General features: G+C 41.7%; 2 protein-coding genes across 11 annotated transcripts in view; one reads left to right on the top strand and one right to left on the bottom strand.

Moving 5' to 3' along the window:
- The window catches only part of LOC144089484 (uncharacterized), a 61,555-nt gene extending 40,009 nt beyond the window's left edge, over positions 1 to 21,546 (top strand). The window contains exons 14-23 of one of the 3 annotated variants that reach the window (XR_013305085.1): positions 4,301 to 4,534; positions 4,612 to 4,702; positions 7,315 to 7,458; positions 12,140 to 12,342; positions 12,457 to 12,550; positions 13,565 to 13,622; positions 13,699 to 13,798; positions 17,886 to 19,473; positions 20,659 to 20,735; positions 20,819 to 21,546. Coding sequence is in view for 1 of the 3 variants with exons in the window: in XM_077620375.1 (XP_077476501.1) it covers positions 4,301 to 4,534; positions 4,612 to 4,702; positions 7,315 to 7,458; positions 12,137 to 12,342; positions 12,457 to 12,550; positions 13,565 to 13,622; positions 13,699 to 13,798; positions 17,886 to 17,942 (984 nt within the window). In the remaining 2 variants the exon portion in view is untranslated. Of the gene's footprint in view, positions 1 to 4,300; positions 4,535 to 4,611; positions 4,703 to 7,314; positions 7,459 to 12,136; positions 12,343 to 12,456; positions 12,551 to 13,564; positions 13,623 to 13,698; positions 13,799 to 17,885 lie in introns of all 3 variants that reach the window. The other 2 variants (XR_013305084.1, XM_077620375.1) reach the window with 2 other exon arrangements.
- Positions 21,547 to 21,732: 186 nt separating this feature from the next.
- LOC144089629 (dynactin subunit 1-like) overlaps positions 21,733 to 26,513 on the bottom strand; it is a 46,708-nt gene continuing 41,927 nt past the window's right edge. For 7 of the 8 annotated variants that reach the window (XM_077620664.1, XM_077620665.1, XM_077620666.1 and 4 more), the window contains 4 exons: positions 26,244 to 26,433; positions 23,230 to 23,303; positions 23,068 to 23,157; positions 21,733 to 21,990 (listed from right to left, as the gene is read on the bottom strand). In XM_077620664.1, coding sequence (XP_077476790.1) covers positions 21,853 to 21,990; positions 23,068 to 23,157; positions 23,230 to 23,303; positions 26,244 to 26,433 — 492 coding nt within the window. In that variant the 3' untranslated portion in view covers positions 21,733 to 21,852. Of the gene's footprint in view, positions 21,991 to 22,964; positions 23,158 to 23,229; positions 23,304 to 26,243; positions 26,434 to 26,513 lie in introns of those variants that run through there. The other variant, XM_077620667.1, reaches the window with a different exon arrangement.

Raw genomic sequence — 26,513 nt, 5'->3', positions numbered from 1 at the left:
TTGTTTTATTTCTTGTTCGCAAGTGACAACTATTGCAGTAATATGAACCATCGAAAGAATCGAGATATTTTGACATTAGAAGCAATATGGCTGCCACAACATCTTAAACTTCTGACAAGAAAATTGCAATTTCTGTCAAATGGCATCAAGTTCTCATCAAGATAGACTTATTTCTTTTTTTCAAATTGAATAATTTGATATTTTGCATTCACAAAGACATGCATGATAATGTCCTTATGATATGGACCCTAACAATGTGCTTTTGATTCGTACAGTAGCTCAGAAATATCACGTGCGATTTTCCCTTCAAAGTAACACATTTGTACTCCCTATTAAAACCGTGGAAATGGAGGTGAAAATTGTGAATCTGGGGGCGTCTTATACTTGAGAAATTGTAAAATTCAACAATTTTTAGGCAATTTTAAAGGTGGGACTAATACATGCGGGTGGCTAATATGTCAGTAAATACGGTAATTTTGTATGTCATTACTACATTTTAGGGTCATTATATATAAATATAGTATATAAATATAAACACTTGTCAATATGGCTCTTTAATTTATTTAGAAGAAACAATCTGGGCGCTTGCAAACTCTGATAACAGAACATGCTTTTCATCAGGAATAACTTTCTTTGTTGAAATGATGAAAAAAACAAATATAAGAGTTTGGGCTCAGCTTATTTTCATTTACTGTATTTTCACGACTATAAGGCGCACCCTCAATGAATGACACATTTTATTTTTTTCCATATATAAAGCACACTGGATTATAAGGCGCGCTGTCTATTTTGGAGAAAATGTAAGACTTAAGTGCGCCTTTTAGTCGTGAAAATACGGTATTTATTTTTTTTACATTGAAATGATGTACCGTATTTACTCTCATATAAGCCGCCCGCCTGTATAGGCCGCACCCTTAAAATTGCCTTTAAATTGTTGAATTTTACAATTTCTCCCATATAAGCCGCCCCTGATTCACAATTTTTAACAGGGAGTACAAACGTGTTACTTTGAAGGGAAAATCTTAAGAAAAATTATCACACATGGTATTTCTGAGATACTGTATGAATCAAAAGCACATTAATGTCAAAATACAGTAATACCTTAGAATACGAGTGCCCCGACATACCAGGAATTTGAGATACGAGTAAAAATCTAAGAAAATATTTACCTTGAGATACGGGACAAATTGAGTGCCCCTTGAGGGGACTCCCTCGTTCTGCTGTGGGAGTTCAATGCTCACGTGGGCAATGACAGTGAGACCTGGAAGCGAGTGATTGGTTTAGAACGCCCCCCCCGATCAGAACCCGAGTGGTGTTCTATTGTTGGATTTCTGCGCTCGCCGTGGATTGACAATAATGAACACCATGTTCAAGCATAAGGGTGTCCATATGTGACCTTGGCACCAGGACACCCTAGGCCGCAGTTCGATGATCGACTTTGGTCGTGTCATCGGATCTGCGCCCACATGTCTTGGGCACTCGGGTTAAGAGAGGGGCGGAGCTGTCAACCGATCACCACCTGGTGGTGAGCTGGCTCCGATGGTGCTGGCAGATGCCAGTAGAGTAGAGCTGCTTCTCCTCCGGATCGAGAGGAGCCAGATGAGTTGGCTTGGACATCTAATCAGGATGCGGTTTTACATGTACATGACACTGTCAAGACGATTGCCAAATTCAATGGCTCCGACCCAGTTGTTATTAATCTCCTGCATCCGTTGTTGCAAACTGCAAACCACATTCTTCATCCTCATTCTCGGCGTTGTCCGCTGCCTCTTCTTTTGCACTCTGTGTTGACGCTGTCATGCCAGCTTCACTTTTCTAAAATGTAAATCCCTCATAATGCTGGTTCATTTCTCTATTCTTAGTGGCTACCACTCGCTGCGTGTCCACGGGAAAGGATATTGTGGCCGTCTACCCAATATTCGCTTCTTGATAAAACGCATGGTAAATTCATTCACGCCGTAATGGCGTGCTACGGTTTTAGTTTAGCAACGTCACTTTTTCTCGGCACTGCCATCATGCCTCGTTTTTCCTGGGCTCATTGGATGCCAGGACGCTGAGGAGGTTTTTTCCACGGCGACTCAAAATCCAAACAAAGTTGAAAGAGGCTCGGGGTAGTCTTTCTCCACGATCGATGTTCGCGGCGTGAAATTCACTCGCAACAAAACAGGAGAACGCATGCTGTCGGCCTTTTTATTTCATTCTTCTGCGGTGAAATGTGACTGCTTCTTCAGCGCTGAATGCAACCCAAATCAGTGCTAATAATAGGGGTGATTCTACTTCTCATTTTTTCATTTTTTGCGGCCATGCATGATCTACATTATTCTCAAAATTCGAGGGATTACTGTATCGGGATTATTCACGATCGAATCATGACCTGGAAATTATGATACAATACAATGGCCTGGTATTGATCTAAAAAAAAAAATAGCAAAAAAAATATTCATACAAAAATTCTAAAATGACTGTTCAATTATTTTAGTTCCCTTATTAATATAAGTGAATATTTAAAATTTGATTTTGTGAATTTTTATTTTATTTAAAAAATAAATTACACTGACAACTCATTGGCAGTGAACGCTCATGTTTCTGTGCCAATAGGGGCAATTGACATTCAATCCATCTGTACAGTAATGGCTTGGTAGTGATCGTATGAATTTATTTTACTTGAATGTAGTGGCGGGCCTTGCATTTTCTGGTAGCGCCTTCAACGTATCAATCCAACCCTCAAAAACTATTTTATGGCTATAAAACCTCTAGTGCAGCTACAGCTGCAACACATAAAAAATAATCAATAAATTAATTCACAAAAATGGGGTAAAATCCACTTCCTAGCAGCATTTCATGATTAAATACAAATACTGGAGCTTTTCAGACATTAAAACCAGGCCAGGGGGTGATTTTCCCGGGAAAAGACAGCGATGAACGTCAATGGCGTACGGGCAAACATTGCCCAAAAATGGGGTAAAATCCAGCCAAAAACAGCATTTATTGATTAAATACAAATACTGGAGCTTTTTAGACATCAGAACCGGGCCCGGAGTATCATTTCCCCGGTAAAAAGACAGCGATGAACGTCGATACGTCCATACGTGAAATGACAAAAAATGCACTAAAATACTAAAATTAGGTAAAATCCACTTCCTAGCATCATTTATTGATTGAATACAAATACTGGAGCTTTTGAGACATTACAACCAGGCCAGGGGGGTGATTTTTCCCGGGAAAAGACAGCGATGGACGTCAATGGTGAAACGCCAAAAATTAAACTGGTGTAAAATCCACTTCCTAGCAGCATTTTGTGATTAAATACAAACACTGGAGCTTAAATACAAACACTGTAGCTTTTCAGATATCAGAACTTGGCCCACAATTGAAATGTTATTTAGGAATATGGCCATATTTTACTCACCAAAAATCCTTTTTACACAATATCCATCCTCTTTTCTTTCTTCCTTCTTTCCTATCGCCATCGAAGCTAATGATGAAATTCGAGCCTGTCCTGTCATATTTCTGGCATAGTCCGTTTTGAAAATGGCTTTAAATCTAAACAACAATATACTATTTGCTTGTGGAGCTAAGTTAGCACACACCATTTTCCCGGCTGTAACAGGCTTGCTAGCTTCGGAGTTGACCGCCCTTTCTTAATAATGTACTTTTTTTTTTTGAAAAGTCCGTCTGGAAAATAGCTTTGTGAGAGATTATCCGCAACAGAATTCATTTGTTTTTGCCACTGTCGGCCAAGTGGGTGGAGTTTGCGATCTCTGGCTGCTTTGGCCCGCCTACTAGCCAATCATAGTTTGTGAAAGCAATGACATGACCCAGCCAGCAAAATGCTAACGCCTATGAAAAATCATTGTGGGGTTGCCAACTCAAAATCTGATTGGTTAAAAGCAACAGTCTTGTTTAATGCAGCAGACCCCGCAAGAACTGATTATGAAGGCTTTGAGGCAGATCTGATCTGGCAACAAATAATGGCTGAAATGTGATTGGTTAAATGCTTCAATATGAAAACACACATCTGGAAGCAGTGCAACCAGGGGGAAAAGCAATGAAAGGAAGCTAACAGACCATTTGGAATAATAAGTATTGATGGACAAAATATAATATGATTCAGATATTTCTTAGGCCAGCAGGGAAGGCCTTGAAGGCCCTGACGGCCCGCCACTGCTTGAATGTAATAATTATAAAAAATACCTCCCCAGTCCAAACATCTATTGCTCACAATGACAGCTAAATGTTCAGTCCAAATCTTCTGGCCGTCTCATTGTTTTCATTTTCACAAGCTGACCTTTACTTTCAGACGTGGATTCCTCGCCCGCGCACTCTGTGCCCCGCTGACAGAGATGAATCCAGCACCACCACTTCCACGCTGGACACGGATCGCCTGATTCGGGCCTTTGGAACCAACCGGGGCCAAGGCACCAAGAGCCTCAAAACCCCCGCCCGCCTCCGTAAACTCTATGGCGATGTCGCCAAGCAGAGGGAGCGCTGGGAGGAACGTGGCTTCCATGACATCGTTGCCGAGGCCTCTGACGTAAGTATGCTGGATAACCTCGCGTCGGGGGTCCGGTGGCGGTTCTTGATGATGTGTTGTCATGTCCTGTGCGGCAGATGACCGTCGAGTCGTCGGCAGCAGGCTGTTACACCCAGACACCTCGGGGCTCCACCTCCAAGATGGCTGTCAACAGAGGCACCCAAGCAGGTAAGTTAAATCATGCAATCGCCCCTTTCAATTTTCTTTACTCATGGAAGGAAGTCATGTTTCCGTTCTAAGCATTTGCACAGTCAAACGAACACTCCTTTATTTACTATTATTCTATTCTATTATATTCAAATAGCAAACGAAGATGAATGAACAATTTTCAACAGCAAAATTAATTCAATTGTCCTTTAGTTTTGTTCACCGCTTACCAGCCTGGTGCTATAAGCAATAAATTAATTTAGCGCACGGTAAATTAAAATTGGGGCGTTAATTTTCACGGATGCAGTTTACCACCCCGTGTGCGTGTGTGCGCGTGTGCGTGTGTGTGCGTGCGCGTGTTTACACAAACCATTTCCATGGGATCATGACCCACTATTTAAAAAGCGCTTGTTTGACAATTTCAAGTTTCTTAAATTTTCCCCCAAAAATAAACAAATCAAACTGTATTCTGAAAAATGATATCAGTGAATAATTTTATTTCAAACATCTTGACATCAAGTATCACTGATGATCATAACAGAATCAAGCACGCCACCACACCTGAAATTATATAATTCAAACTGTCGACTGAAAAGTGGTTTTAGTCTTTCGAAATTCAGAGCAAATATTTTCCTTGGGATACGAGACACATTTTGAGATACAAGCATGGTGGCCAGGCCGCGAGAGGCTGCTTTTGCTTTCTTTCCCTTTGCCGAGATCCCGGTGGTCTCGAGATGTCCTCGGGCATATTGTAGGTTCGTTGGTAATCTGTTGTGATGCATATATCGCATCTCCTCCCGAGACTAATTAAATCCTGGTGACTGTAGAAAAAGTTTGCCTCGCAGATGTTAGTAAATAACGATAAGATTGAGAAAACAAAACACCAAACTGGAGAGCAAAGAGCCGCTGCACCCGTGCGCGCTGCCATCTTGGATCCTACTTGGATCTGTTTTTCTTGCTGCATCTCCCTCGTGCAAAGATCTCTACGAGCACTGGGCGGAGCATTGCATTTTTTCCGTGTTTTTTTTGCGTTATTCAGTGCAGAATTAAGGGAAACAATGGATCCAAAGCAAGCTGGTGCAATGAAGGGTAGTGCAAAGAAAAGGTGTATGCACACAATCTATATTAAGCACGAAATAATCGAAAAACATGAGTAGTCACTGAGCTGGCTCGGCAATACGTATGGAGATGCAGGAAGTTCGCCTCGAAAGCCACGGTGGAATACATTAAACTCTTTGCCTTGGTTATTGCACAATAAGGTTTAAATTTTGTGTAACGATATATTAAAACTTAGATTTTTTTAGTGTGTTTATAGGAATCTAAGTTCATTTAAGTTAAATTTAAAGTTTATGTTACATTACGAGCGCATCCTTCAAGTCTCTCTCATTCGCGAACTCCCCGTTGTATTGAATTTTATTTTATTTTATCCTCTTATTATTAAACATCATAACCACTAGTTATTTGTGACTCTGTTAGTAGATGGTGAATTACAACCAATAAAATTCTTTTTCCATTGTAATATCCAGTTGTTGTTTTTCAGAGGGTGGGAACGAATTAATTTGTATTTAGTTCCTTTCTATGGGAAACGTTGATTTGAGATACGAGTAAATCGACATACGAGCTCAGTCCCGTAATGCATTAAGATCCTATTTTAAGGTATGACTGTACAGTAATCCCTCGAATTTGTAAGATCACCCCTATTAGATTTTTTTTCTCCAATTATTTATTTAATCATTATTTTACAAGTTGATGAGCTGCACGTCTTAAATTGTAAATATTATATTACACACTAGCGACCCTTGTGGCTAATAGTCCAATGTGGCCCCTATGCAATCATAGTTATGCTGTCTAATCAGTATCTTGATATGGCATACCTGTGAGGTTGGATGGATTATCCCAAAGTGTTCACTATTACACATTTAGACGGATTTGTAAACAGTAGTTGAGAGAAATGGTTGAGGATATGGATAAGGTAAATGTTTTAGAATTTTGAGATCTTCTGATTATAACAAGTGGAAGCAAAAACAAGTGATGTGTTCATATTTTTCTTCAGTGTAAAAGTAAATTGAATTGAATGCTTTTATTGTCATTATACAAGTGTAATGACATTTAAAGCTTCACCACAAAGTGCACAATAACAACAACAAAATACAGACAAATAAATAATTAATCAATAAATAATAAATACATAAATAGTCAACATAGGCAGTCAACAACATAAATATGTAGGGAAGTGCACAAATAACAACAACAAACAGAGAAATAATCAATAAGTAGTCAACATGAATAAGTGGTCACAAAAATGTAGGTACAAAGTGACTAAAGTGGTTAGGAGTAAGTCTTCATTGGGTCCTCCTAGGTGCAGAACTCGAATTGAGTATGGTGATGGCACTTGGGAAGAAACTATCCTTGAGTCTGTTTGTCTTGGCTGTTACAGTCCCGTAGTGCCTGCCGCAGATGGAAGAGGTGCAAGCTGGGATGTGTATTATCTTTTATGATGCTCTTTGTCCTTCCTAGGCTCCGGGATTCGTAAATGTTGTTGGAAAGGTTTCACAAACATAAACTCAGCTGAAGTTCTCATCAGGTTGTTGGTTTTTGTGTCATCATCCCGATGTTTTCTTTTTTTTTCTAAGGTGATGTAGAGGTCAAGCACAATGTGACACGCCTTCACACCCGAGATGTAGGAACCATGTTTCCGCCGCGGCCAGGACGGACGCAGAGGAGCCTAAATTCAGCCAAGCATAAGAAGATGACCGTGCTTCCACGGCAACCCAAAGGTATTTCAATGCTAGCTTAGATGCCTTCCCCTCGTGTTTTTAGACGACCAGTGTTATTTGGACAACTTGAAGTTAAACAACTGGTCAAAAGGGCGAGATGATAGTTAAATAGTTGTTTAAAGTCCCACTATCATGAGACTTTACACACTATTGAATCCCGTGAAAGAGTAATAAAAATTAAATTATCAAGACTCCATAAATATTAAGATTGTCCAACTAAAAAAAAAAGTCAGATGGGCTCACCTCCTGTAAGATGGGCCAAAGAGGTCGGGTATGACAACAGTTGGACAGCAGCCAAAGGAGGGATCCTTGGCGGTCCGATCCCCGGTTACAGAAACTGGATCTTAGGACGTGGAATGTCACCTCTCTGGTTTGGAAAGAGCCTGAGCTAGTGCGTGTGGTCTAGAAATTCCAGATCAATGTAGTCGGGCTCACCTCTATGCACAGCTTGGGTTCTGGTACCACTCCTCTCGAGGGGGGTTGGACACTTCCACTTAGAGTGGAGTCGCTCGCGGTGAGCGGCGCCGAGCAGGTGTGGGCATACTTTTTCAGGGCTGCCAACTACTCCGGAATTTCTGAAGTTTATCCAGAAATGCAACGCAAACTCCGGGACTCTGAACAACCTCCCTTAACTCCGGAAATCCCAAAAAATTGTCACGTAAATTTCTTTTTTTTAAGTAACCATTTCGGAAAAGTACCAAATTTTCAATTTCCAATTCGAAATTCAAACCATCGCTACGGCTTCCGCCATCTTGACTAAACTGCACTGTAAACCGGAAGAATTCGGTAACACGAGTGCATTGTGAATCATCCAAGTTACAAGTTCTGACGAATTATTCGTCTTGTGCGACTTCAGCGTGACAATCGATTCGGAATCGGTTGCATAGGTAGTCTCTATCGCTTCAACATTTTGCATTTCACACCTAGGCCTTCTGTAGTGCTACGTCTGAATTAATCCAACCCTCAATAACTGTTTTATGGCTATAAAACCTTTACTGCAGCTACAGCTGCGACACATATAAAAAAGCATCAATAATAACCTCATAAAATTCTAATATTATTTAGGCATATAGCCACATTTTACTCTACAAAAATCATTTTTATTTGTACACCGCTGGTCTCACCTGCTTGTTTAAAACCAAAAGACAGTTGTTGCGATATAAAAAAGGCTCTTGAAAAATGGATTAGATTAGAAAGGAAAATTTCAGTTACACGCATAGCACAGCAAACGTGTATACAATTATGGACAGGTATACAGAAGCAGGAGAAGTATGCCTTTTAGGAAAAAGTAAGGAAAACAGACAGTCAATTTCAAAAGAAAGGATGACGAATTTTAAATCAGTGAAAATATGTCGAAAATAAAAGCTCACAAAATAGCGGTGCTGTTGCCTAGTTCATGCAACTAACTTCAAGCGGAAATGACTAAGTGGAAGCACTGCAGTGTGGACTGAAGAAGGTATGGATATTTTGAATCTGCAGAGTGTAATGCTTAAAACTACCACAAAAGAGGAGCAAGTTAACATATTTCTGGTCAGGCATACTCCTCGATAATCCTTGCAAATGCTCAAAGCTTGAGTTTATACACATAGAGAAGGTAAAGAAATTCAATCACTCGTCTAAATATCCCATGTCACTCGTTTCTGGCCATCATCATTTCAAGTCTCTACGATGCATGGTTTGGACAAACGTAGCCACCCATCCATAAATCACGCTTTATCTATTCTATTCTCCCCGAAACACTTGCAAGACTTGGCGAGACACGATGGTTCTGGACGCGCTGACCCAATGTAGTTGTAAGGTAGGACGACTTTCCACGTCATTTACAAACGTCATTTTCGGAAGAATTTCTGCCAGCAAGTTTCTAGGTGCACACTCACACACATCCATCCATATATCACGCTTTATAAGGATTATAGAATGCATAAAGCGTGATTTATGGATGGGTGGATGTTTTATAACACCTAGAAACTCACAGGCGGAAATTCTTCCGAAAATGAGGTTTGTAAACGACGTGGATAGGTGTCCTACCTTACAATTAAATTGGGTCCACGCAGCCAGCAGCATCATGTCTCGCCGAGTCTTCCTGTAACGACAGGGGGGTAAAGTTTCGGGGAGCACCGGGAAACTTGGTGGCGGAGGTTCTTCCGAAAATGACGTGGAAAGCCGTCCTATCTTATGACCAATCAGCCACGCGGTGCGTTTAGGGCACATCATGTCAAAAAAACAATTCATACATCAACTCCGCTTTCAGCTTTAACAAATACAAGCAGGGGGGCACAATCTATCAGTCTTTTTAAGATTTCCCTATTTTTCTTCACCTTTTTGTTGTGGCGCTCCGTTTCCCTGCGCACTTGCTCCCTGAGCTGTAGCTTCACTCTGGTTTCCCCAAAAATTTTGGAGAGCACCGTTGCTTGTAAGTGCTTTGGTGTACAAATCCAGTGTTGCTCCAAACACCATGTCGATCTGTGGCAAATAACAAGCACTCCCAGCGATACAATTTGCAGTGTTCCTTGGAGCCTGTGAGCCTTTTCCCAGTTGTAAAAGGCTTGCTTGTCCGACCTTTCTTAATGATGTCCAGCTTTTTTTTAAAAGTCCGTCTTGAAAATGGCTTTGACAGTAAATCTGCAACCAAATCAATTTCTTCTCCTCCTTCAGCCATTGTGGGTTGACAAAACTGCTATTAAATGAACACAACAATATATTTGCTTTTGCAGCTCGCTACAGGTACAGTTTGATAGCTCTGGCTCGTACACTATCACAGCCTATCATAGTTTTGTGAAAGCGATGATGTTTCCCTGCGCATGCGAGAAGGCCTTAGTGTCGCCAACTCGAAATCTGATTAGTTAAAGCAACAATAATATCGACGCTTATTTTATACTACAGGGCTGCAGAACTGATTGTGAAGGCCTCAAGGCAGATTTCTGACCCTGGCAACAAATAATGGCTTCAATGTGATTGTATGAATAAAGTTATCCAATCCAATCCAATATAAGTATTCATGGACAAAATATAATTAACATTATTCTTTGATGGCCTTCCAGGCCCTGACGGTCCACCACTGGAAGTAAGTGTTATTAAGGCTGAATAAACGACCAGTCTTTTGTTTTGAAACAAATCCTATTATTTCCGGGGTTGTTCTAAAGAAAGTAGGTGCACACAGCACTGGTAAGTCTTATCAATTTCCCTCCCCGGAATAAGCACAAAATGGATCGCAATTTGGATGAAACTTTTAAGAAATCCAGACATTAGCAGAAGTATAGTGCTTCTTATCCGCCTAAATATCCCATGTTGACGCCATCTCCAACATGCATGTGCGACTTCAGCGTGACACATGGTGGAATTACTGACTAAAACGCATGTAAAGGACCCAAACACAAAGATAAACTTATTTTCATTATGCTGTACTTTTTCATTAGTTTGCAAAAACAAAATATTTCAATTAATGTAAAACATGATAATAACAGTTTGATTTAAATTGTCCTACGCATTTTACATATTACAATTGATTTTACATATCAATTTTGCATGAATCGCATTCTCTCCTCTGAAATACTCCGGAAATGGAACAAGGGTACACCTGAAAATGGGGTTGGCAGCTCTGATTATTGTCCCCCAGGCTCAGTGCCTGTATGTTGGGATTCACCCTGGTAGACAAGTGGGTAGCATTCTTTCCTCTTCGGGTTGGGGGATGGGACCTGACTGTTTTGAGCGTATGCAACAAACTTTTGCAATTCAGAGTACCCACCCTTTTTGGAGTCCTTGGAAGGGGTTGCTGGAGAGTGCTCCTTCAGGGAACTCCCTCATTCTGCTGGGGGATTTCAATGCTCACGTGGGCAATGACATTGAGACCTGGAGTGGGGTGATTGGGAAGAATGGGCCTCCTGATCGAAACCCGAGTGGTGTTCTATTGTTGGATTTTTGCGCTCGGTTACTTGGGGTAAAGAGAGGGGCGGGTGGTGAGTTTGCTCCAATGGTGGGGGCAGATGCCGGTGCGGCCTGGGAGACCCGAACGTTTTGTGAGGGTCTGCTGGGAACGCCTGGCAGAGTCCCCTTTCAGGAGTTTTAATTCCCACCTCCAGAGGTGCTCTCATGTCTGGGAAGAGGTGGGGGACATTGAGTCTGAGTGGAGCATGTTCCACGCCTCTATTGCTGAGGCGGTAGACCGGAGCTGTGGCCGCAAGGTGGTCTGTGCCTGTCGTGGCGGCAACTCCAGGATCCGCTGGTGGACACCGGCAGTAAGGGCTGCCATCAAGCTGAAAAAGGAGTTGTTATCGGGCCTTTTTGGCCCACGGGCCTCTGGAGGCAGCTGGACAGGGTGGCCAAGTGGGACGCGGCTCTCGTCGTCTCCGAGGCAAAAACCCTGGCATGGGTAAAGTTCGGTGAGGCCATGGAGAACGACTTCCGGGTGGCTTCAAAGAAATTTTGGTCCACCATCCGACGTCTCAGGAGGGGAAAGCAGTGCACGGGAGTTTGCCCAACCAGTCTACATGTGCTTTGTGGACTTGCCGAAGGCGTTCGACCGTGTCCCCCGGGGTGTCTTGTGGGGGGGTACTCTGGGAGTGAGGGCTTCCGGAACCTCTGATACGTGGGGGTCCGGTCCCTCTATGCCCTGTATCAAATCCTTAAAAGGCAATACTTTGTCATATACTATGAAATGTTGATTGTGCTCCGTTTTTAGCAGTGTGGTGGTTCATCCCACTCCAAGACGATGACTTTAAGGAGAACCGTCCCGACCTAGAAAAGGAAGCAGCAGAACCTGAGCAAAGTACCATGTGGTATAGCAACGACGTCGAGAACACCACAAGAGAAGCTCTCAGACCACAACAAGACAAAAATTACGACGATTTGCTTCCCAAAAGTGGCCATGAGGTCATCCCGCTGCAGGTTAGTAAGGGTTACATGAATGTTTAATATATGATGCACTATTATTCAAAAGTATTTTTAAAAACATGAGGTATGTTAGTTTGCGAGAATGATTTTTTTTCAATATAATTTTAGGAAGCTCTGGCTTCACGACGAGCCGACTTCATTTTGAGGTCACAGAGACGCACGGAAATCTTGAGTCTGAGGAGGATCAACGGAACTCTTCCAGGTCACCATATGCTTCTGAACCGCTGCCCTTTTTGAAAAGAAAGGGAGGGAGAGGGGGGCATAGCGAGAGAGAGAGAGAGAAACAGAGACGGACACAGAGAGAGGCGGACACAGAGAGAGGCGAACACAGAGAGAGATGAACACAGAGAGAGACGGACACAGAGAGAGGCGGACACAGAGAGAGGCGGACACAGAGTTAGGGAGGAAGGGAGGGAGAGAGGGAGGGAGAGAGAGAGTTGTTAGAGAGAGGTGTTAGAGGGAGGTGTTAGACTCTAACACCTCCCTCTAACACCTCTCTCTAACACCTCCCTCTAACAGTTAGAGGGAACTCCCTCATTCTGCTGGGGGACTTCAATGCTCACGTGGGCAATGACAGTTAGAGGGAGGTGTAAGAGAGAGGTGTTAGAGAGAGGTGTTAGAGGGAGGTGTTAGAGGGAGGTGTTAGAGGGAGGTGTTAGAGGGAGGTGTTAGAGGGAGGTGTTAGAGGGAGGTGTTAGAGGGAGGTGTTAGAGGGAGGTGTTAGAGGGAGGTGTTAGAGGGAGGTGTTAGAGGGAGGTGTTAGAGGGAGGTGTTAGGGTGTTAGAGGGAGGTGTTAGAGGGAGGTGTTAGAGGGAGGTGTTAGAGGGAGGTGTTAGAGGGAGGTGTTTGAGGGAGGTGTTAGAGGGAGGTGTTAGAGGGAGGTGTTAGAGAGTGGTGTTGTCCTGCATCTCATAATCGCTCATTTTGGCTGTGTTATAGTCCTTGTGCTTTCATGCTTATCAACGTTTTTTTCGTGGTGAAGCTTTCAATCTCATTATACTTGTATAATGACAATAAAAAGCATTCAATTCAATACAATTATTTGACGATCCTTATCGTTATTGTTTTATTGCCCAGGTCCCGTAAATATAATTCATAATTTGTGCATGAATGCCCTAATTTTTTAAACACAAAAGATTAGATCACCTTAAAAGTTTTTGAACATTTTCGGTGAGTGGTTTTGTAGTAAGATTTCTTATCCCTCTTTTTTTTTTAGGTAGCGTTGGTTTGAGGCGGGCTGTGCCTTGGAAGGAAATGATACAGCGGACCAAACGGTAACCAGATTTTCATACGTCTCTACCTAATGATTGTGTTTTGTTCTATAATATACTTGAGTTGTGTGTCTTTCAGAATGTACGAAAGACTTCCAGAAGTTCTCCACAAGATGGAATGTGAAGTGAGGGAAAAGCAAATGCAGCTCAATCGACTCAACCTGCAGATCTACAACAAGGTACAGCACACATCCAAATTAATTACCGTATTTTCACGACTATTCGGCGCATCGTATTTTTATCCGCAGTGTCAGTAACAAGTGCTATTTCTGTATTTTAAACACACAAAGCACGCACCGTTTTTTAGACGCATATATATTATATATGGATGAACCTCGAATGGCAATAGCGCTGGCTACCGGAAGTAGCCTATTTCCGGGTTCCGGTGCGCAGTGACTGCTGGGAAATATAGTTCTTGCACGCTACACCCACACGCTAAAAACACATTTTTAAAAAGGCAACGGAAGCAAAACTGAGTTCGGTTGGACTTTATTTAGATATTTTACAACTTACTCACGTCATCATCACCCACAAATCCATCAAAGTCCTAATTTTCTGTGTCGGAATTGAACAATTGTCCAAATTAGTCATTGAAAACGCTGAGTTTAATACGTTCGTTCAGGCGGCCACATTCCATTCGCAAATAGTAGCTAGCTAGTAGTTAGCGTAACTATTCCAAGGCTGTCTTCCATGGTTCGCAAATGTGTTGATGCCGATTGCTAGGCCACAATCCATTCATTCGAAAATAGTAGCTAGCTAGTAGCTAGCGTAACTATTCCAAGGCTGTCTTCCATGGTTCGCAACTGTGTTGGTGCCAATCGCCAGGCCACAATCCATTCGAAAATAGTAGCTAGCTAGTAGCTAGCGTAACTATTCCAAGGCTGTCTTCCATGGTTCGCAACTGTGTTGATGCCAATCGCCAGGCCACAATCCATTCGAAAATAGTAGCTAGCTAGTAGCTAGCGTAACTATTCCAAGGCTGTCTTCCATGGTTCGCAACTGTGTTGATGCCAATCGCCAGGCCACAGTCCATTCGCAAATAGTAGCTAGCTAGGTTGAGGCCGATCACCAGGCCACAATCCATTGGGTGTATTGACAAAAAAAACTATATATCCCAGCAGTCACGGCGCAGTACTTTATCTACGGGAAAATAGTAGAGTCGGGGGCTGCTTGCCGTAGTTGTCCTATCGACTGATTTATTTTATTTTATCGTGATAACAATTTTAGTATTTGTCCATATATAAAGCGCACTGGATTATACGGCGCCCTGTCTAATTTGGAGAAAATTTTAGACTTTTATGTGCGCCTTATAGTCGTGAAAATACGGTAATGATTTCTTAATTGTTTGAAAGAAAGCAATATTTAAAAAAATAGCTTTACAAAGAGAAAGCTAACAGTAGGGAATATGGACAGACCCCACGAACACGCATCTAATAAACACAGCATTAAGAATTCAATGACACACAGAGAGACAAACAACCATACGCACTCATAATCGTACCGCCACCAGCGGGAATGTAGCCCGCGCCTACCCGCACCGAAGTCAGGCGAGTGAACGTCTACACCACCAGGCGGCTATTTATCAACATTAATCAACAAAAAACATTAACGTTTTATGATTTCTTTGGAATGTAATTTTATTAGTACTGGTTCTTACCTGCTTGGATTTAACTCCCCCTTCTGCATTGCTGGTTGACGGACTTTTTGGGAAAAAAATATCCGAAGACGATTGCCTTTAATGACATTTAATAATGTTTCTATAGTGCAAGAAACAAACGTCTTCAAAATGGGCGATCGCATGACCCATGAAGATTTTTGGGATGTGTTTTTTCGACAAAGACAGAAAGTTCCTGAAATATCTCCACCATTTCTTTTATCTTCGCTGTTGGAATAATCGCTGCTCCCTCCTCGTCCGCCTTCTTGTTATATTGGATTGTCGAGTTCGATTTTATGTTCCTCGCTGACCACTTCTTTTCACGCTGGTAGTTTTCTTGGGAGGCATGATGATAAAAACAGAAGCAGCTGCTTTATCCACACTTGGAAAATCTCGACAAAAAACACAGGCAGAACTCCATGACGATGAACGACAGTCAAAAGTACAGAAGATAATCTTGAAACATAGATTTTGGTTGTTTGGTTGTTTTGATGGGAGCCCAGTAGAGTGTAGCTAGCTTGTAAAGTGAGAATCAATGCATCCGCCACAATTTCAAAATAAATTAACGGATACTGGAAATGCATTTATTTTTTTCGGGGATTTCATAACTACCTAGAGACATTCAGAGGTAGAGGTATGACTATATACTTAATAATCATGTACAGTTTTCCCTCGAATATCGCGGTTAATGTAGACCAGACATGGCCGCGATAATCGAAAAATCGCGAATTAGGATAACTACCTTTTTTCTCTACAGTGCTGAGTCTTAGTAGCAAGAGTGGGTTCCGAGTTTCATCGAGGATTTTCACATTTTTATGAACTTAAAAAAATATATATACAGTGGTACCTCGTCATACGACCGTTCGTCATACGGAATGCTCGTCTTACGGGGGAAATTTCGATCGAATAATTCGCCCGTGATGCGGTCAAAGTTTCGTGATGCGACCAAGCCAGGTTGCCATGGCATTTTTTTTGGCATATCTTTCGTGTATAACAATATTTACGAGCACCGGATGAGCTATTCAGACCAGGAAACGCACAACGCGCATGCGCGGTGAAAAGAGGGCTTTCTGGGTAATGAAGTATACTCGTGCGCACAACGCCGACAGGCAATGGCACTAGGCGCCGTTCGAGGGGATGCGAACACAGATGCTACAAGCTAAAAGGAGCCGCTAGCCAGCGCCCCCGAAGCTCCCATGCGAATCCAACAAAACCACCCAGAGCTGCCACCCAGGAACGTGGCGCCCTACGTTTTTCATCCAGCCGGAGATATTCGCACTGCCCCACACCTCCGGCTACCCCCTGGATGAACTAATCCGCGTTCCAGTGACAGCTCTAGCGCTGCTGAGGGTAATCCTCAAGCGCCTGAGGTGGCCCAACAACAACAACAACATGAGCAGCGGCGCGATCGCTGATAAAAGACTGCTGCTCGTTGGCAAGTGGTCGTGCGTTATTCGATTGTGAGGACATTTGTGTGCATCATTTTCGGAATATTTTGAAGGGAATAGTACGAGAGCAAACAGCCCATCGATAGCGAACGTGAGGGTGGAGTGTTTGTTCCGTTTACGAGTGCGTTGTGTGGAAGAAAAAAAACGAAGCCCCCCGCCCCTTTTGTGCCCCTCTCCCCTCGGCGAAATCTGCCCAATTTTAGTTAGATTAAACACTTTATTTCTATTAAACCACTCGTTATTTATTACTTTGTCAATATATGGCGAATTATAAGAAATAAAACTTTTTTTTCAATCCAATATCCTGTTTCTGGTGTTTTTTTCAGAGAGTTGGAACGAATTAATTTGTTTCCCATTCATTTCAATGGGAAACTTTACCTCGAGTTACGAGTAACTTGTCATACGAGCTCAGTCACGGAACGGATTAAGCTCGTATCTCGAGGTACCACTGTATCTTTTTTTTTCTCCAGTGCTGAGGTCCTAGTAGCAAGCAAAAGACACGGCAGTGGCTTCCGCTTGCGAGTTTCAGCGTGGATTTTCACATTTTTATGAACTCTAAAAAATTAAAAAATCATGAAGTGAATTCGCGATAAGTTAAGTCGCGATAATCGAGTGAAGACTGTCGTTGAATTTTTATAAAGACGCAAAAACGTAGCATGGTAGAAATAATAGAGGGAGATTTTACTTCATTTTTTCCCGATTATCGCGGCCATGTGTAGTCTGCATTATCTGTGTAATTTGAGAATACTGTTATATGAGGAAAAAGTAATATTACGACTACTCTCGGGATACTACAAGAAAAAATAATATTACCTTAAAAAGCCATTTTCCAATATTCATTCATTCATTTTCCGTATCGCTCATCGTCACAAGGGTCATGGGAGGTGCTGGTGCCTGCAGCTGGGAGACACCCTGAATCAGTGGCCAGCCAATCACAGGGCACAAGGAGACGGATAACCATTCACACTCACACTAATACCCTGGGGCAATTTAGAGTGTCCAACCAGCCTACCATGCATGTTTTTGGGATGTGGCGAAAACCAGGAAAAAACCCACACAAGCCCCGAGCAAACATGCACACTCCACACAGTGTTGACTACAGAAACAAACCCTTTTTGTGTGATTTTTGTCCAAGTCACGTTTTGTGTCCAATTTTATTTGCAGAGAATGAACAAACATCGTCTGGAGAAGCACCACACTGTCCCACTTCAATATCTTTGATTTTTTTTAAATAGAAAAATGTAGAACTGTCATGTTAGTCATTTTTTAATGTAGACAAAAATATCGGAAGACAAAATGTTTTTAAACAAGCCACACTTTAATAATTAGTGTTTCACATTTGATGCACTAATAACACGCTGGATTAAAAAAAAAAAAACGGCTTCAATGTTCTTTTTTCACATTATTGTGCTGCTGTCCGGTTGACTTTCAGTTTAGCACTATCAGATGGGATCCATTTAACTTTCAGCCATTCGTTATTTCATCTACTTTTGCAAAACAAACCTAATTCTGTATCGATTTTAAGTGTGTTAATAAAAAATTGAATTTTTCTCCTATGGATTTCTTGATTGGTAATTCAAAACAAAAAGTGAGCCTTAATGCGCTTTTCAAATAAGAACACAAGTCAGGAAATGAAATACGACCAATACTTTTCTTATCTTATTATTATTTTGTGGCTGCAACACAGTGTTGTCACCCCCTGGCAACATTAATTTACGTAGGTACTCAACAAACATTGGCTTTGGACGGCATTAACAACCTGATTGTGAAAGAAAACAGGAGCTACGTTGCCTCTAAGCTGCGCAATTGCGCACTGGTCGCAAACTTGGCGCACATGAAAACCAGCGCATCTAACTTTTTTTCTATATTATTTTGCCGCGTAATTCAGTGAATGACAGGGGTCCAGCCAATCAAAAAATAAATTTACACCATCGCTACGGCTTCCGCATTTGATTCAACTGCACTTTAAGCCGGATGAATTCGGTAACACGAGTGCATTGTGAATCATCCCAGTTACAAGTTCTGACTAATGATTCGCCATGGAGTTTATTACATAGGTAGCCTCTATCGCTTTAACATTTTCGTTTTCGTTTTTTCATAAGGGAAGTAAGTATCATTAAGCCTGACTAAACCAACAGTCTTTTGTTTTTGAAACAAATCCTATCATTTCTCAAGGAAGTGGACGTACACAGCACTGGTAAATCTTATCAATATGCCTGCTCGATTTAAGCGCAAAATAGATGGCAATTTGTATGAAACTTCTAATATGAAACCCAGACACTCGCAGAAGTTTATTTGTTCGTATTCCAGGAAATATCCCATGTTGAAGCCATCTCCAAAAGGACCGACATTTGCACATTGCACGACATGCATGTGCGACTTCAGCGTGACACATGGTGGAATTACTGACTGTAAAACGCACGTAGAAGGACCCAAACACAAAGCTAAACTTATTTTCAGTATGCTGTACTTTTTCAATAGTTAGCAAAAACACAATATTTCAATTTATGTAAAAACATGATAATAACAGTTTGACTTAAATTGTCCTATGTTTTATATCGATTTTGCTTGAATCGCGTTCACTCCGGAAAAACTCCGGAACTGGGACAAGGGCACTCCTGAAATGGGGTCGACGAAGGTGGACAGCTCTGCCGATGGAAGAATATGGACTAAATGGAAGCTAACTACCTCAAGAGACACAGCAGAAAAGCCATTTGAATGAGAAGTGAGAAGGACAGACGCAAAAGATAAGGTAAAATTTAAGTCAGATTTGTGCTCCTTTCTGGTTAGGCTAGGTTTGTTGATGTTTACTTATGTTCTTCTACAGGTATTAAAACAATGATGCGTCGTCGTACATCTCTGCGCAGAATTGTAGAGGGAATTTTTGTGGGGGGTTTCGTTGCTGACTCCTTGATCAGATTTGACAGTAGAGGCGCGGTAGCTGGGCAAGGTTTTGATGTGTACATCTCTGACGATGCCCTTGTGGTCAGGGTTAAGTTTATACTGACCCCTCAAAACATTTTGGTCGGCCAGCCAGACCATATCTTCTGTGTCTACATTTCTGTTTGTTATGTGCCACTTACTTCTGATGAATAGATTAGGTCCGCCAATTGACTCCACTTTCTCCGGGACCGGTCAACTTCAGTTTGAATGGCTCTTTGCTTTTTGTATTGGCATCCTTGAAAGTCAAAGCTTCCCACATCTCCCCAGGGCCCTGTTCTTCCCAGTAGAAATTTGGGGCTGATTTAGTCTACACAGTCCTCATGGCTTTGAGTTCTGGCATCAATGGGTGTCTCATTGGCCAGGTTAGCAGCCATGTAGAGGAAGGTTTGGAACTCACTCCATGTGAGCACCCGTCTCCTCCCAGGTTTTGCAGACCACATTTCACTGTGTCCAGCAGCCTCGGCAGCTCCATTACTGTGAGGGGAATCAGCTGGGTGAAGTTTCCAGCTCCATTCTGTTCCATGCTTGGAGGCTTTATCCTCAAATTTGGATTTTTCCAGCTTCCTTAGAAAGATATACAGTTCTTTGAGGGCAGGTCTGGCGCCCACAAAGTTATTTCCTGGCTCTGACCATATTTTGTCTGGATATCCCCCTCAACGCTGTGAATCTCTTGTAGGCTACCAGGAAACTCTCAGACGACTGGTCACTTACAACATCTGTGTGTAGAGCTCAGGATGCCCTGCAGCAGAAGACTAGACCCCATACCTTGAGCCTTGCTTTCTTCTTCTTCATCTCATCCTTCACTTCGTGAGAGCCAAACAAATCCACCGTTGTGTATTGAAATGGTCTGGCTGGTGTGATTCGCTCGGATGGGAGGTCACGCATAATTTGTTGACATTTTACGGCTTTGGTTTTTCTGCATGTCACACAGCCATTTACAATCTTCTGGGCCAGTCTTTGGCCTTTTAACCCACACCTTCTTCCTCATGTGCAGGAGTGTACCTGCTATTTCCTCAAAGTTTGCATTGTGGGCTTCTTGTGCCAGAAGAGAGGATATCCATGCATCACAAGGTAAGATTGGTGCAGCAGTTTTGTTATTGTCAAAGATCTGAAATCTTCCTCCACAGACCAAGAGTCTGCATCTTTGTATACAGCTAGGCTGTTGAGGGTGGTGTCTTGGAAGGTTGCACACTCTTGGGCTGCAAGGAAGAGGTCTCTCTGAATCTTCACACCCACCAGCCTGGTGTTGCAGTCCTCTATGATCTTCGCCAAGCCCACCTGTTGCTGCTTATTGTTATGAATTATTTGTTATAAAAATTAACGTAAATGTTTGAGCATTATTCGAATTCGCTCAACCTGAACAAAGTGCTTATGTCAGGCGTGATACTGGTGTGGGGCCATAGCGAGCATGGGAAATATGGGAAAAACGAATGGCTGGAAGGTTTGCGGACCTCAACGTGCAATTAGTTTGAACTGTTTTGAATGGGTTTGACATCTATTACTGTTAACGTCAGCCAATGAGCTAAAAAACATAAAACACCCTATTGTTGACAAAGTGCCAACGACATTAGAACGTCCACTTTGCCTTTCTGACTCTTCCAGCTTGTAAAAAGTGGTGGCCTCACAGATAAACTATTAGACAACATTTGCAACTTGGTTACCGTATTTTCCAGACTATGAATCACACTTTTTTTTCATAGTTTGGGTGGCTCTGCGACTTAAATGTCTTTTCTATTTTTTTTCACTCTGACCGCCAACAGCTTATGTTGTGTTTTTTAGACTGTAGTTATTAACATATGTTACATAAACAGTTGCTTACTTTGTATTTTTTGCTTATTTGCTTATCTTACTATTACTTAAATGTATAATGTTGCATAATTTATACTCCAGTGCGACTTGTATATTTTTTCACCTTTCTGTGTATGTATATATATATATATATATATATATATATATATATATATATATATATATATATATATATATATATATATATATATATATATATATATATATATATATATTTTTTTTTTTTTTTTTTCTCCATTCTCCATTCTTTGGCTAGTGCAACTTATAGTCGAAAAATACTATGATGTGCAAAGTTAGCATCAACATAAAATTTAAAAAATCCACATTGACATCTCGGAGGCGTCCCAGGCGAGAATGCTGAAGAAGAGTACCAGTCGGTTTAGGCACGCAGGAGTCCGTGGACGAAGAGGAGTTGGCGTTGCGTCAGTAGCAGCCGGTGGACTCGCTCTTGGCCCCGGGGACATGGGATTAGCACGCGGCCCGCCAGCACGCAGTCGCCGTACTTCTCCTCGTTTGCCTGAACTCGTCGGCCGACGCCGAAAATTGAGGAAAAAAATAAAATACAATTGGATTTATGTTTCACTGATTCTACTATCATCCTTCAATACTATCAATTTAAAAAAAACGAGTGTACCAAATGTACATTATTTTTTTATTTGAAAAAAGAAAACTGATGGAATGGAAATGGGTCTTAGAGTGGCAGCATTGTAAACTGTTAGTATATGGTAGCAGTTATTTCCTTTTTTGGGGAAAAAGCCATACGATACATGATTTATCTTTTCATCCTTCCTGTTGTGAATTGAAATGAGTTTGTCACTAGTAGACATTCAACCCATTTGAGCTTGGAAAGCTAGCAGCCAACGAACGTCTGTTCAAAGAACCTGAATATCACGGTTCCCTTAATACAGGGGTCCCCAACTACCGGTCCGCGAGATACCTAGTGACGGTCCATCAGCGTAAAAAATATCAACGTTTTCAATCTCATCCCTTCTACTTGAAATGAGAAAAGTTGTTATAATAATAATAAATAATTGCTATTATGCTTGGGATTTGTTTTTATTTTTTTGCCGTCGTGGGTGTCGTTCAAGGTTGTCGCCCTCCCTCATTAGCCGGTCTGTGAGAAAATAGAAAAAGCTTTACCGGTCCGTGGTGAGAAAAAGGTTGGGGACCGCTGCCTTAACATACAGAACATGGTTAGCCTTTGTTTGTTTTTAAATCATACACCAATTTCTAAGGGAAATGTAAAACACATGGTCATTTAGAGGGGGGGTATCCTAATCCTTGTTTTTTTCTTAATTTTTTTCTCAGTCTAAATGCATAATGCCCATTTTTATTTGTATTTTCTGTTCATTAAATGTTTAGTTCTGTTTCTTTTCATTACATACATTGAGTTACGATGGCATGTTTATCACCATTAGCCAGTGGGTTAATTTTGGACAAATGGCTAAAACTATAATAACCTAGGTATAAAATACTTGTTTCAGTAACTGAAACTTGTTTTAAAAATTGTAAAAAGTTACTTCCTCCACTAAATATCTTTTGTGATCAGTAGCACATTTCAGCTTTCAAGGAGGAAGCAAGTGCACGCCCTGACCTTGACGAAGGAGGCGGTAGGGAAGGTGGCAAAGTCTGACGGCATGCGAGCGCCGGGATGCCGCTGGACGATGTGGTCGGCCACCTCGTCCTGAAAAGTGGAAAAGAAATGGGATGTTGGGCGAGGGACGGAGTGGCACATGCGGAACTTTAGTGTAATCACCTTGAGCCTGTGCAGCGTTTCTCGCAATGACTGCAAGCGAGCCGTCTGCTCCATCAGTTGAGCACTTGGACTCACTGCCAGAAAGAAATAAAAAAACAAAATGCTATTCAAAGTATAGTTGTTTCAAGCCAGCCTCACAGTTCTGGGGTCCAGGGTTCAAATATAGGTAAGTCCACCTGTGTGGAGTTTGCATGTTCTCCCTGGGCCTGTGTGGGTTTTCTCTGGGTACTCTGATTTCCTCCCACACTCCAAAAACATGCATGGTAGGCTGGTTGGACACTCTAAATTGCCCCTAGGTATGAGTGTGAGCATGAATGGTCGCCTCTCTCCTTGTGCCCTGCGATTGGCTGGGTCAGCTGAGAGAGGCTCCAGCACCCCCCGCAACTCTTGTGAGGACAAAGCGGTTCAGAAAATGAATGAATGTTTCAAGCCCAACTGTGACGGCGTATAATGAACGAATGTGACCATAAATGGTAGCCAATGGTTAATGAGTTCATGGCATTTCAGGTGATTTCCTGTTGATTTTGGGGGATTTACAAGTCACCTCCTGTTTCTTTTGGTTTGCTGAATAGGAAGTGACCCAGGAATATGCTGAAATGAATAAGAAGTGACCTCGGAATGTCCAAAATTTAGCACGAAGTGACCTTTAAATCGCCAAAGTCATCAAAGTACCGTATTTCCCGGATTAAATGTTGCACTCTTTTTCATAGTTTGGGTTTATGTCTTATTTTTTTCACTCTGACCGCTGACAGCTTATGTTGTGTTTTTTAAGCTGTAGTTAACCAAAAAACTGTAAATAAATTACATTTACAGGTGCTTATTTTGTCTGTTGTTGCCTATTTTACTATTACTTAAACCTATAATCTGTATGTATATTTTTTCCATTATATTGTGTATTCTTTTGGCTAGTGCGAAAAATAAGGCAGGTCCCCAAACCAGGAAGACTGGTTGTAAAATGCTGTGGTTTCAGTGATAATGAAGATGCTAGATGTCGAATTCATTTTTGATTGGGATGAACGGTTGGTCATTCACGCCCTCCCAGTCGACGCAATGAAAGTATTGAGCCAGCCAAGCAAGAGGACGGGCAGCCATACAAGCACCATAAAATTAAAGTAAATCTTAGCATAACATGACATACATTTGTGGTGTGACAAAGCTGGGGGACGTCATTTATATTCAATTTTACGCACAAACAATTCCAATGCACTTACGTAAAAACTTGCGTATAAATGTGGAAATTACTTAATAAAAATCCAAATTATAAATGTGAAATTACTTAGTAAAAATCCAAATTATATTAAGTTAAAAAAATGTTAATAAATATAACCTTCCCAGCATACAATTAAAACTGTTAAACATTTGCAATCAAGTAATACTAAGAGACATATTCAATATTCTTTTTTTCTTCTGAAAATGCAGAGCACAAAACAGCAATTAGAAAAACTAGACATCAAGTTTAACACATCACCCCAAAAATATAACAAAAATCTGATTCAAATTATAGTTATACATTTCAATTGAAAATATAGCAAATGTAATACCTTAACCTTGTATATACAATGTTTTTAATCACAGTTGCATGGTAGTAGCAAAATACGTACGTAAGCACAAAACTAAACGTTCATTGATTCTGTTGATACAAGATGCTCGTATGCCATTGGTGGCAAAGATGCTGAGACACTTGGAGGGAGGCTCGGTGAGAATTTATTCACATCGTGAGACTTGTTTTCTTTTGAGACGATGCTCACATCGAGAAGGTGTAAGGTGGGGTGCTTGTAGTATGCGGTTCCACGGTACGTACAGTGGAAGCATAGTTTACATTGAATTAGCATGATTCATTTCACGATCTTTAATACTAACCCCTAAAAAATTATAAATGTATTGTATGAAATATGTATCCAAATGTATTTAAGAATGCATGCCAAAAAATTATAGATAAGAAAATGAGTAATTAAGTCATTAAAATAATGAGTAAATGCAAAAACGTTTCCCAATGGGGTGGAATTGCAAGCAGCAGCTCAGGAAACATATCGTAACACCGAGTAGAAAGTCGTCAGCTTTGTCAGAATTTTACCCATTCATTTTGGGATTTGAAAAACACAATACGGCTACTGTGCACCGTGCCGACCCCACAATAACACCGAGCCAAACTAAAGAAAAACCAAAAGCGTTACGTCCAGCTCTTCCACACGTCTTGCTCTCTCATCACTGACACAGTGCGCTCAAAAACAGCGTACAAATAAAAGCTAAAAATTAGAACCCGATTCATCACAAAATGTACACGCATGTAAACAAACACACAACTTAAAATGATGTTACTCACACTCAGAAAAACTCAAGTAAAAACTTTATGATGAAGGCACACAAATCAGGAACTCACCGCTAGGCGGAGCTGATCAGCCATGTTCCTGAAGAAACTGCCCAGAAAGGGGCGATAAAAAAGCAATTCCACTATGACAATTCTCATCTCATTTTCTGAACTGCTTTATCCTCACTCGGGTCAGGCGTGGTGCTGGAGCGCATCCCAGCTGACTTCGGGCCAGAGGACACCCTGAATTGGTGGCCAGCCTATCACAGGGCACAAGCAGGCAAACAACCATTTCCGCTCACACTCATACCTAGGGGCAATTTAGAGTGTCCAATCGGCCTACCATGCATGTCGTTGAAATGTGGGAGGAAACCAGAGTACCTGGAGAAAACCCACGCAGGCTAGGTAGAACATGCAAACTCCATACAGGTGGACCGACCTGGATTTGAACCCAGGTCCCCCACTGTGAGGCCGACGCGCTAACCACTCATCCGCCAGGCCGCCCCCCACCTGACAATTTCAAAATACCAGACACCAGAATTTACGCTGTAACTTGGATTACATATCTTAGAGCAAAGGGTTTCCCATCAAAGCCTTCATAACCTTATTATTTCGTATGTTGAAGTATTTGAAAGAAGACATACCACTGTATATAGTATTTAAAACACTTTTCCCTTAAATTGCGTATTTTATTGGCGTGACTTACTAGGACATTTTCCAGTTATGTCGACCACTTTGACGTTGGCGCTCATCTGCAGCAGCGTCTGCAGCAGCTGCTCCGTCTTCCTATAGAGAGCGCCGGAGAAGGGCCCCTCATCCTGGCCACGCCCATGCATTGGCAGCTTGGTAAGGTGTAGCGGAGGCAGCGCCAACAGCTGGTCACGCATCTTTTCTGCCTGGCGGGCGACCAGATTAATGTTAAGAGTGACATCTCCAAAGGTTTCATTCAGTCATCATCCATGTCCCGCATGATCCA

Source organism: Stigmatopora argus, chromosome 15, assembly GCF_051989625.1.
Source record: "Stigmatopora argus isolate UIUO_Sarg chromosome 15, RoL_Sarg_1.0, whole genome shotgun sequence".
Taxonomy (NCBI): domain Eukaryota; kingdom Metazoa; phylum Chordata; class Actinopteri; order Syngnathiformes; family Syngnathidae; genus Stigmatopora; species Stigmatopora argus.
The sequence above is the reverse complement of the archived record's forward strand: the minus strand, read 5'-3'. Positions and strand labels throughout refer to the sequence as shown.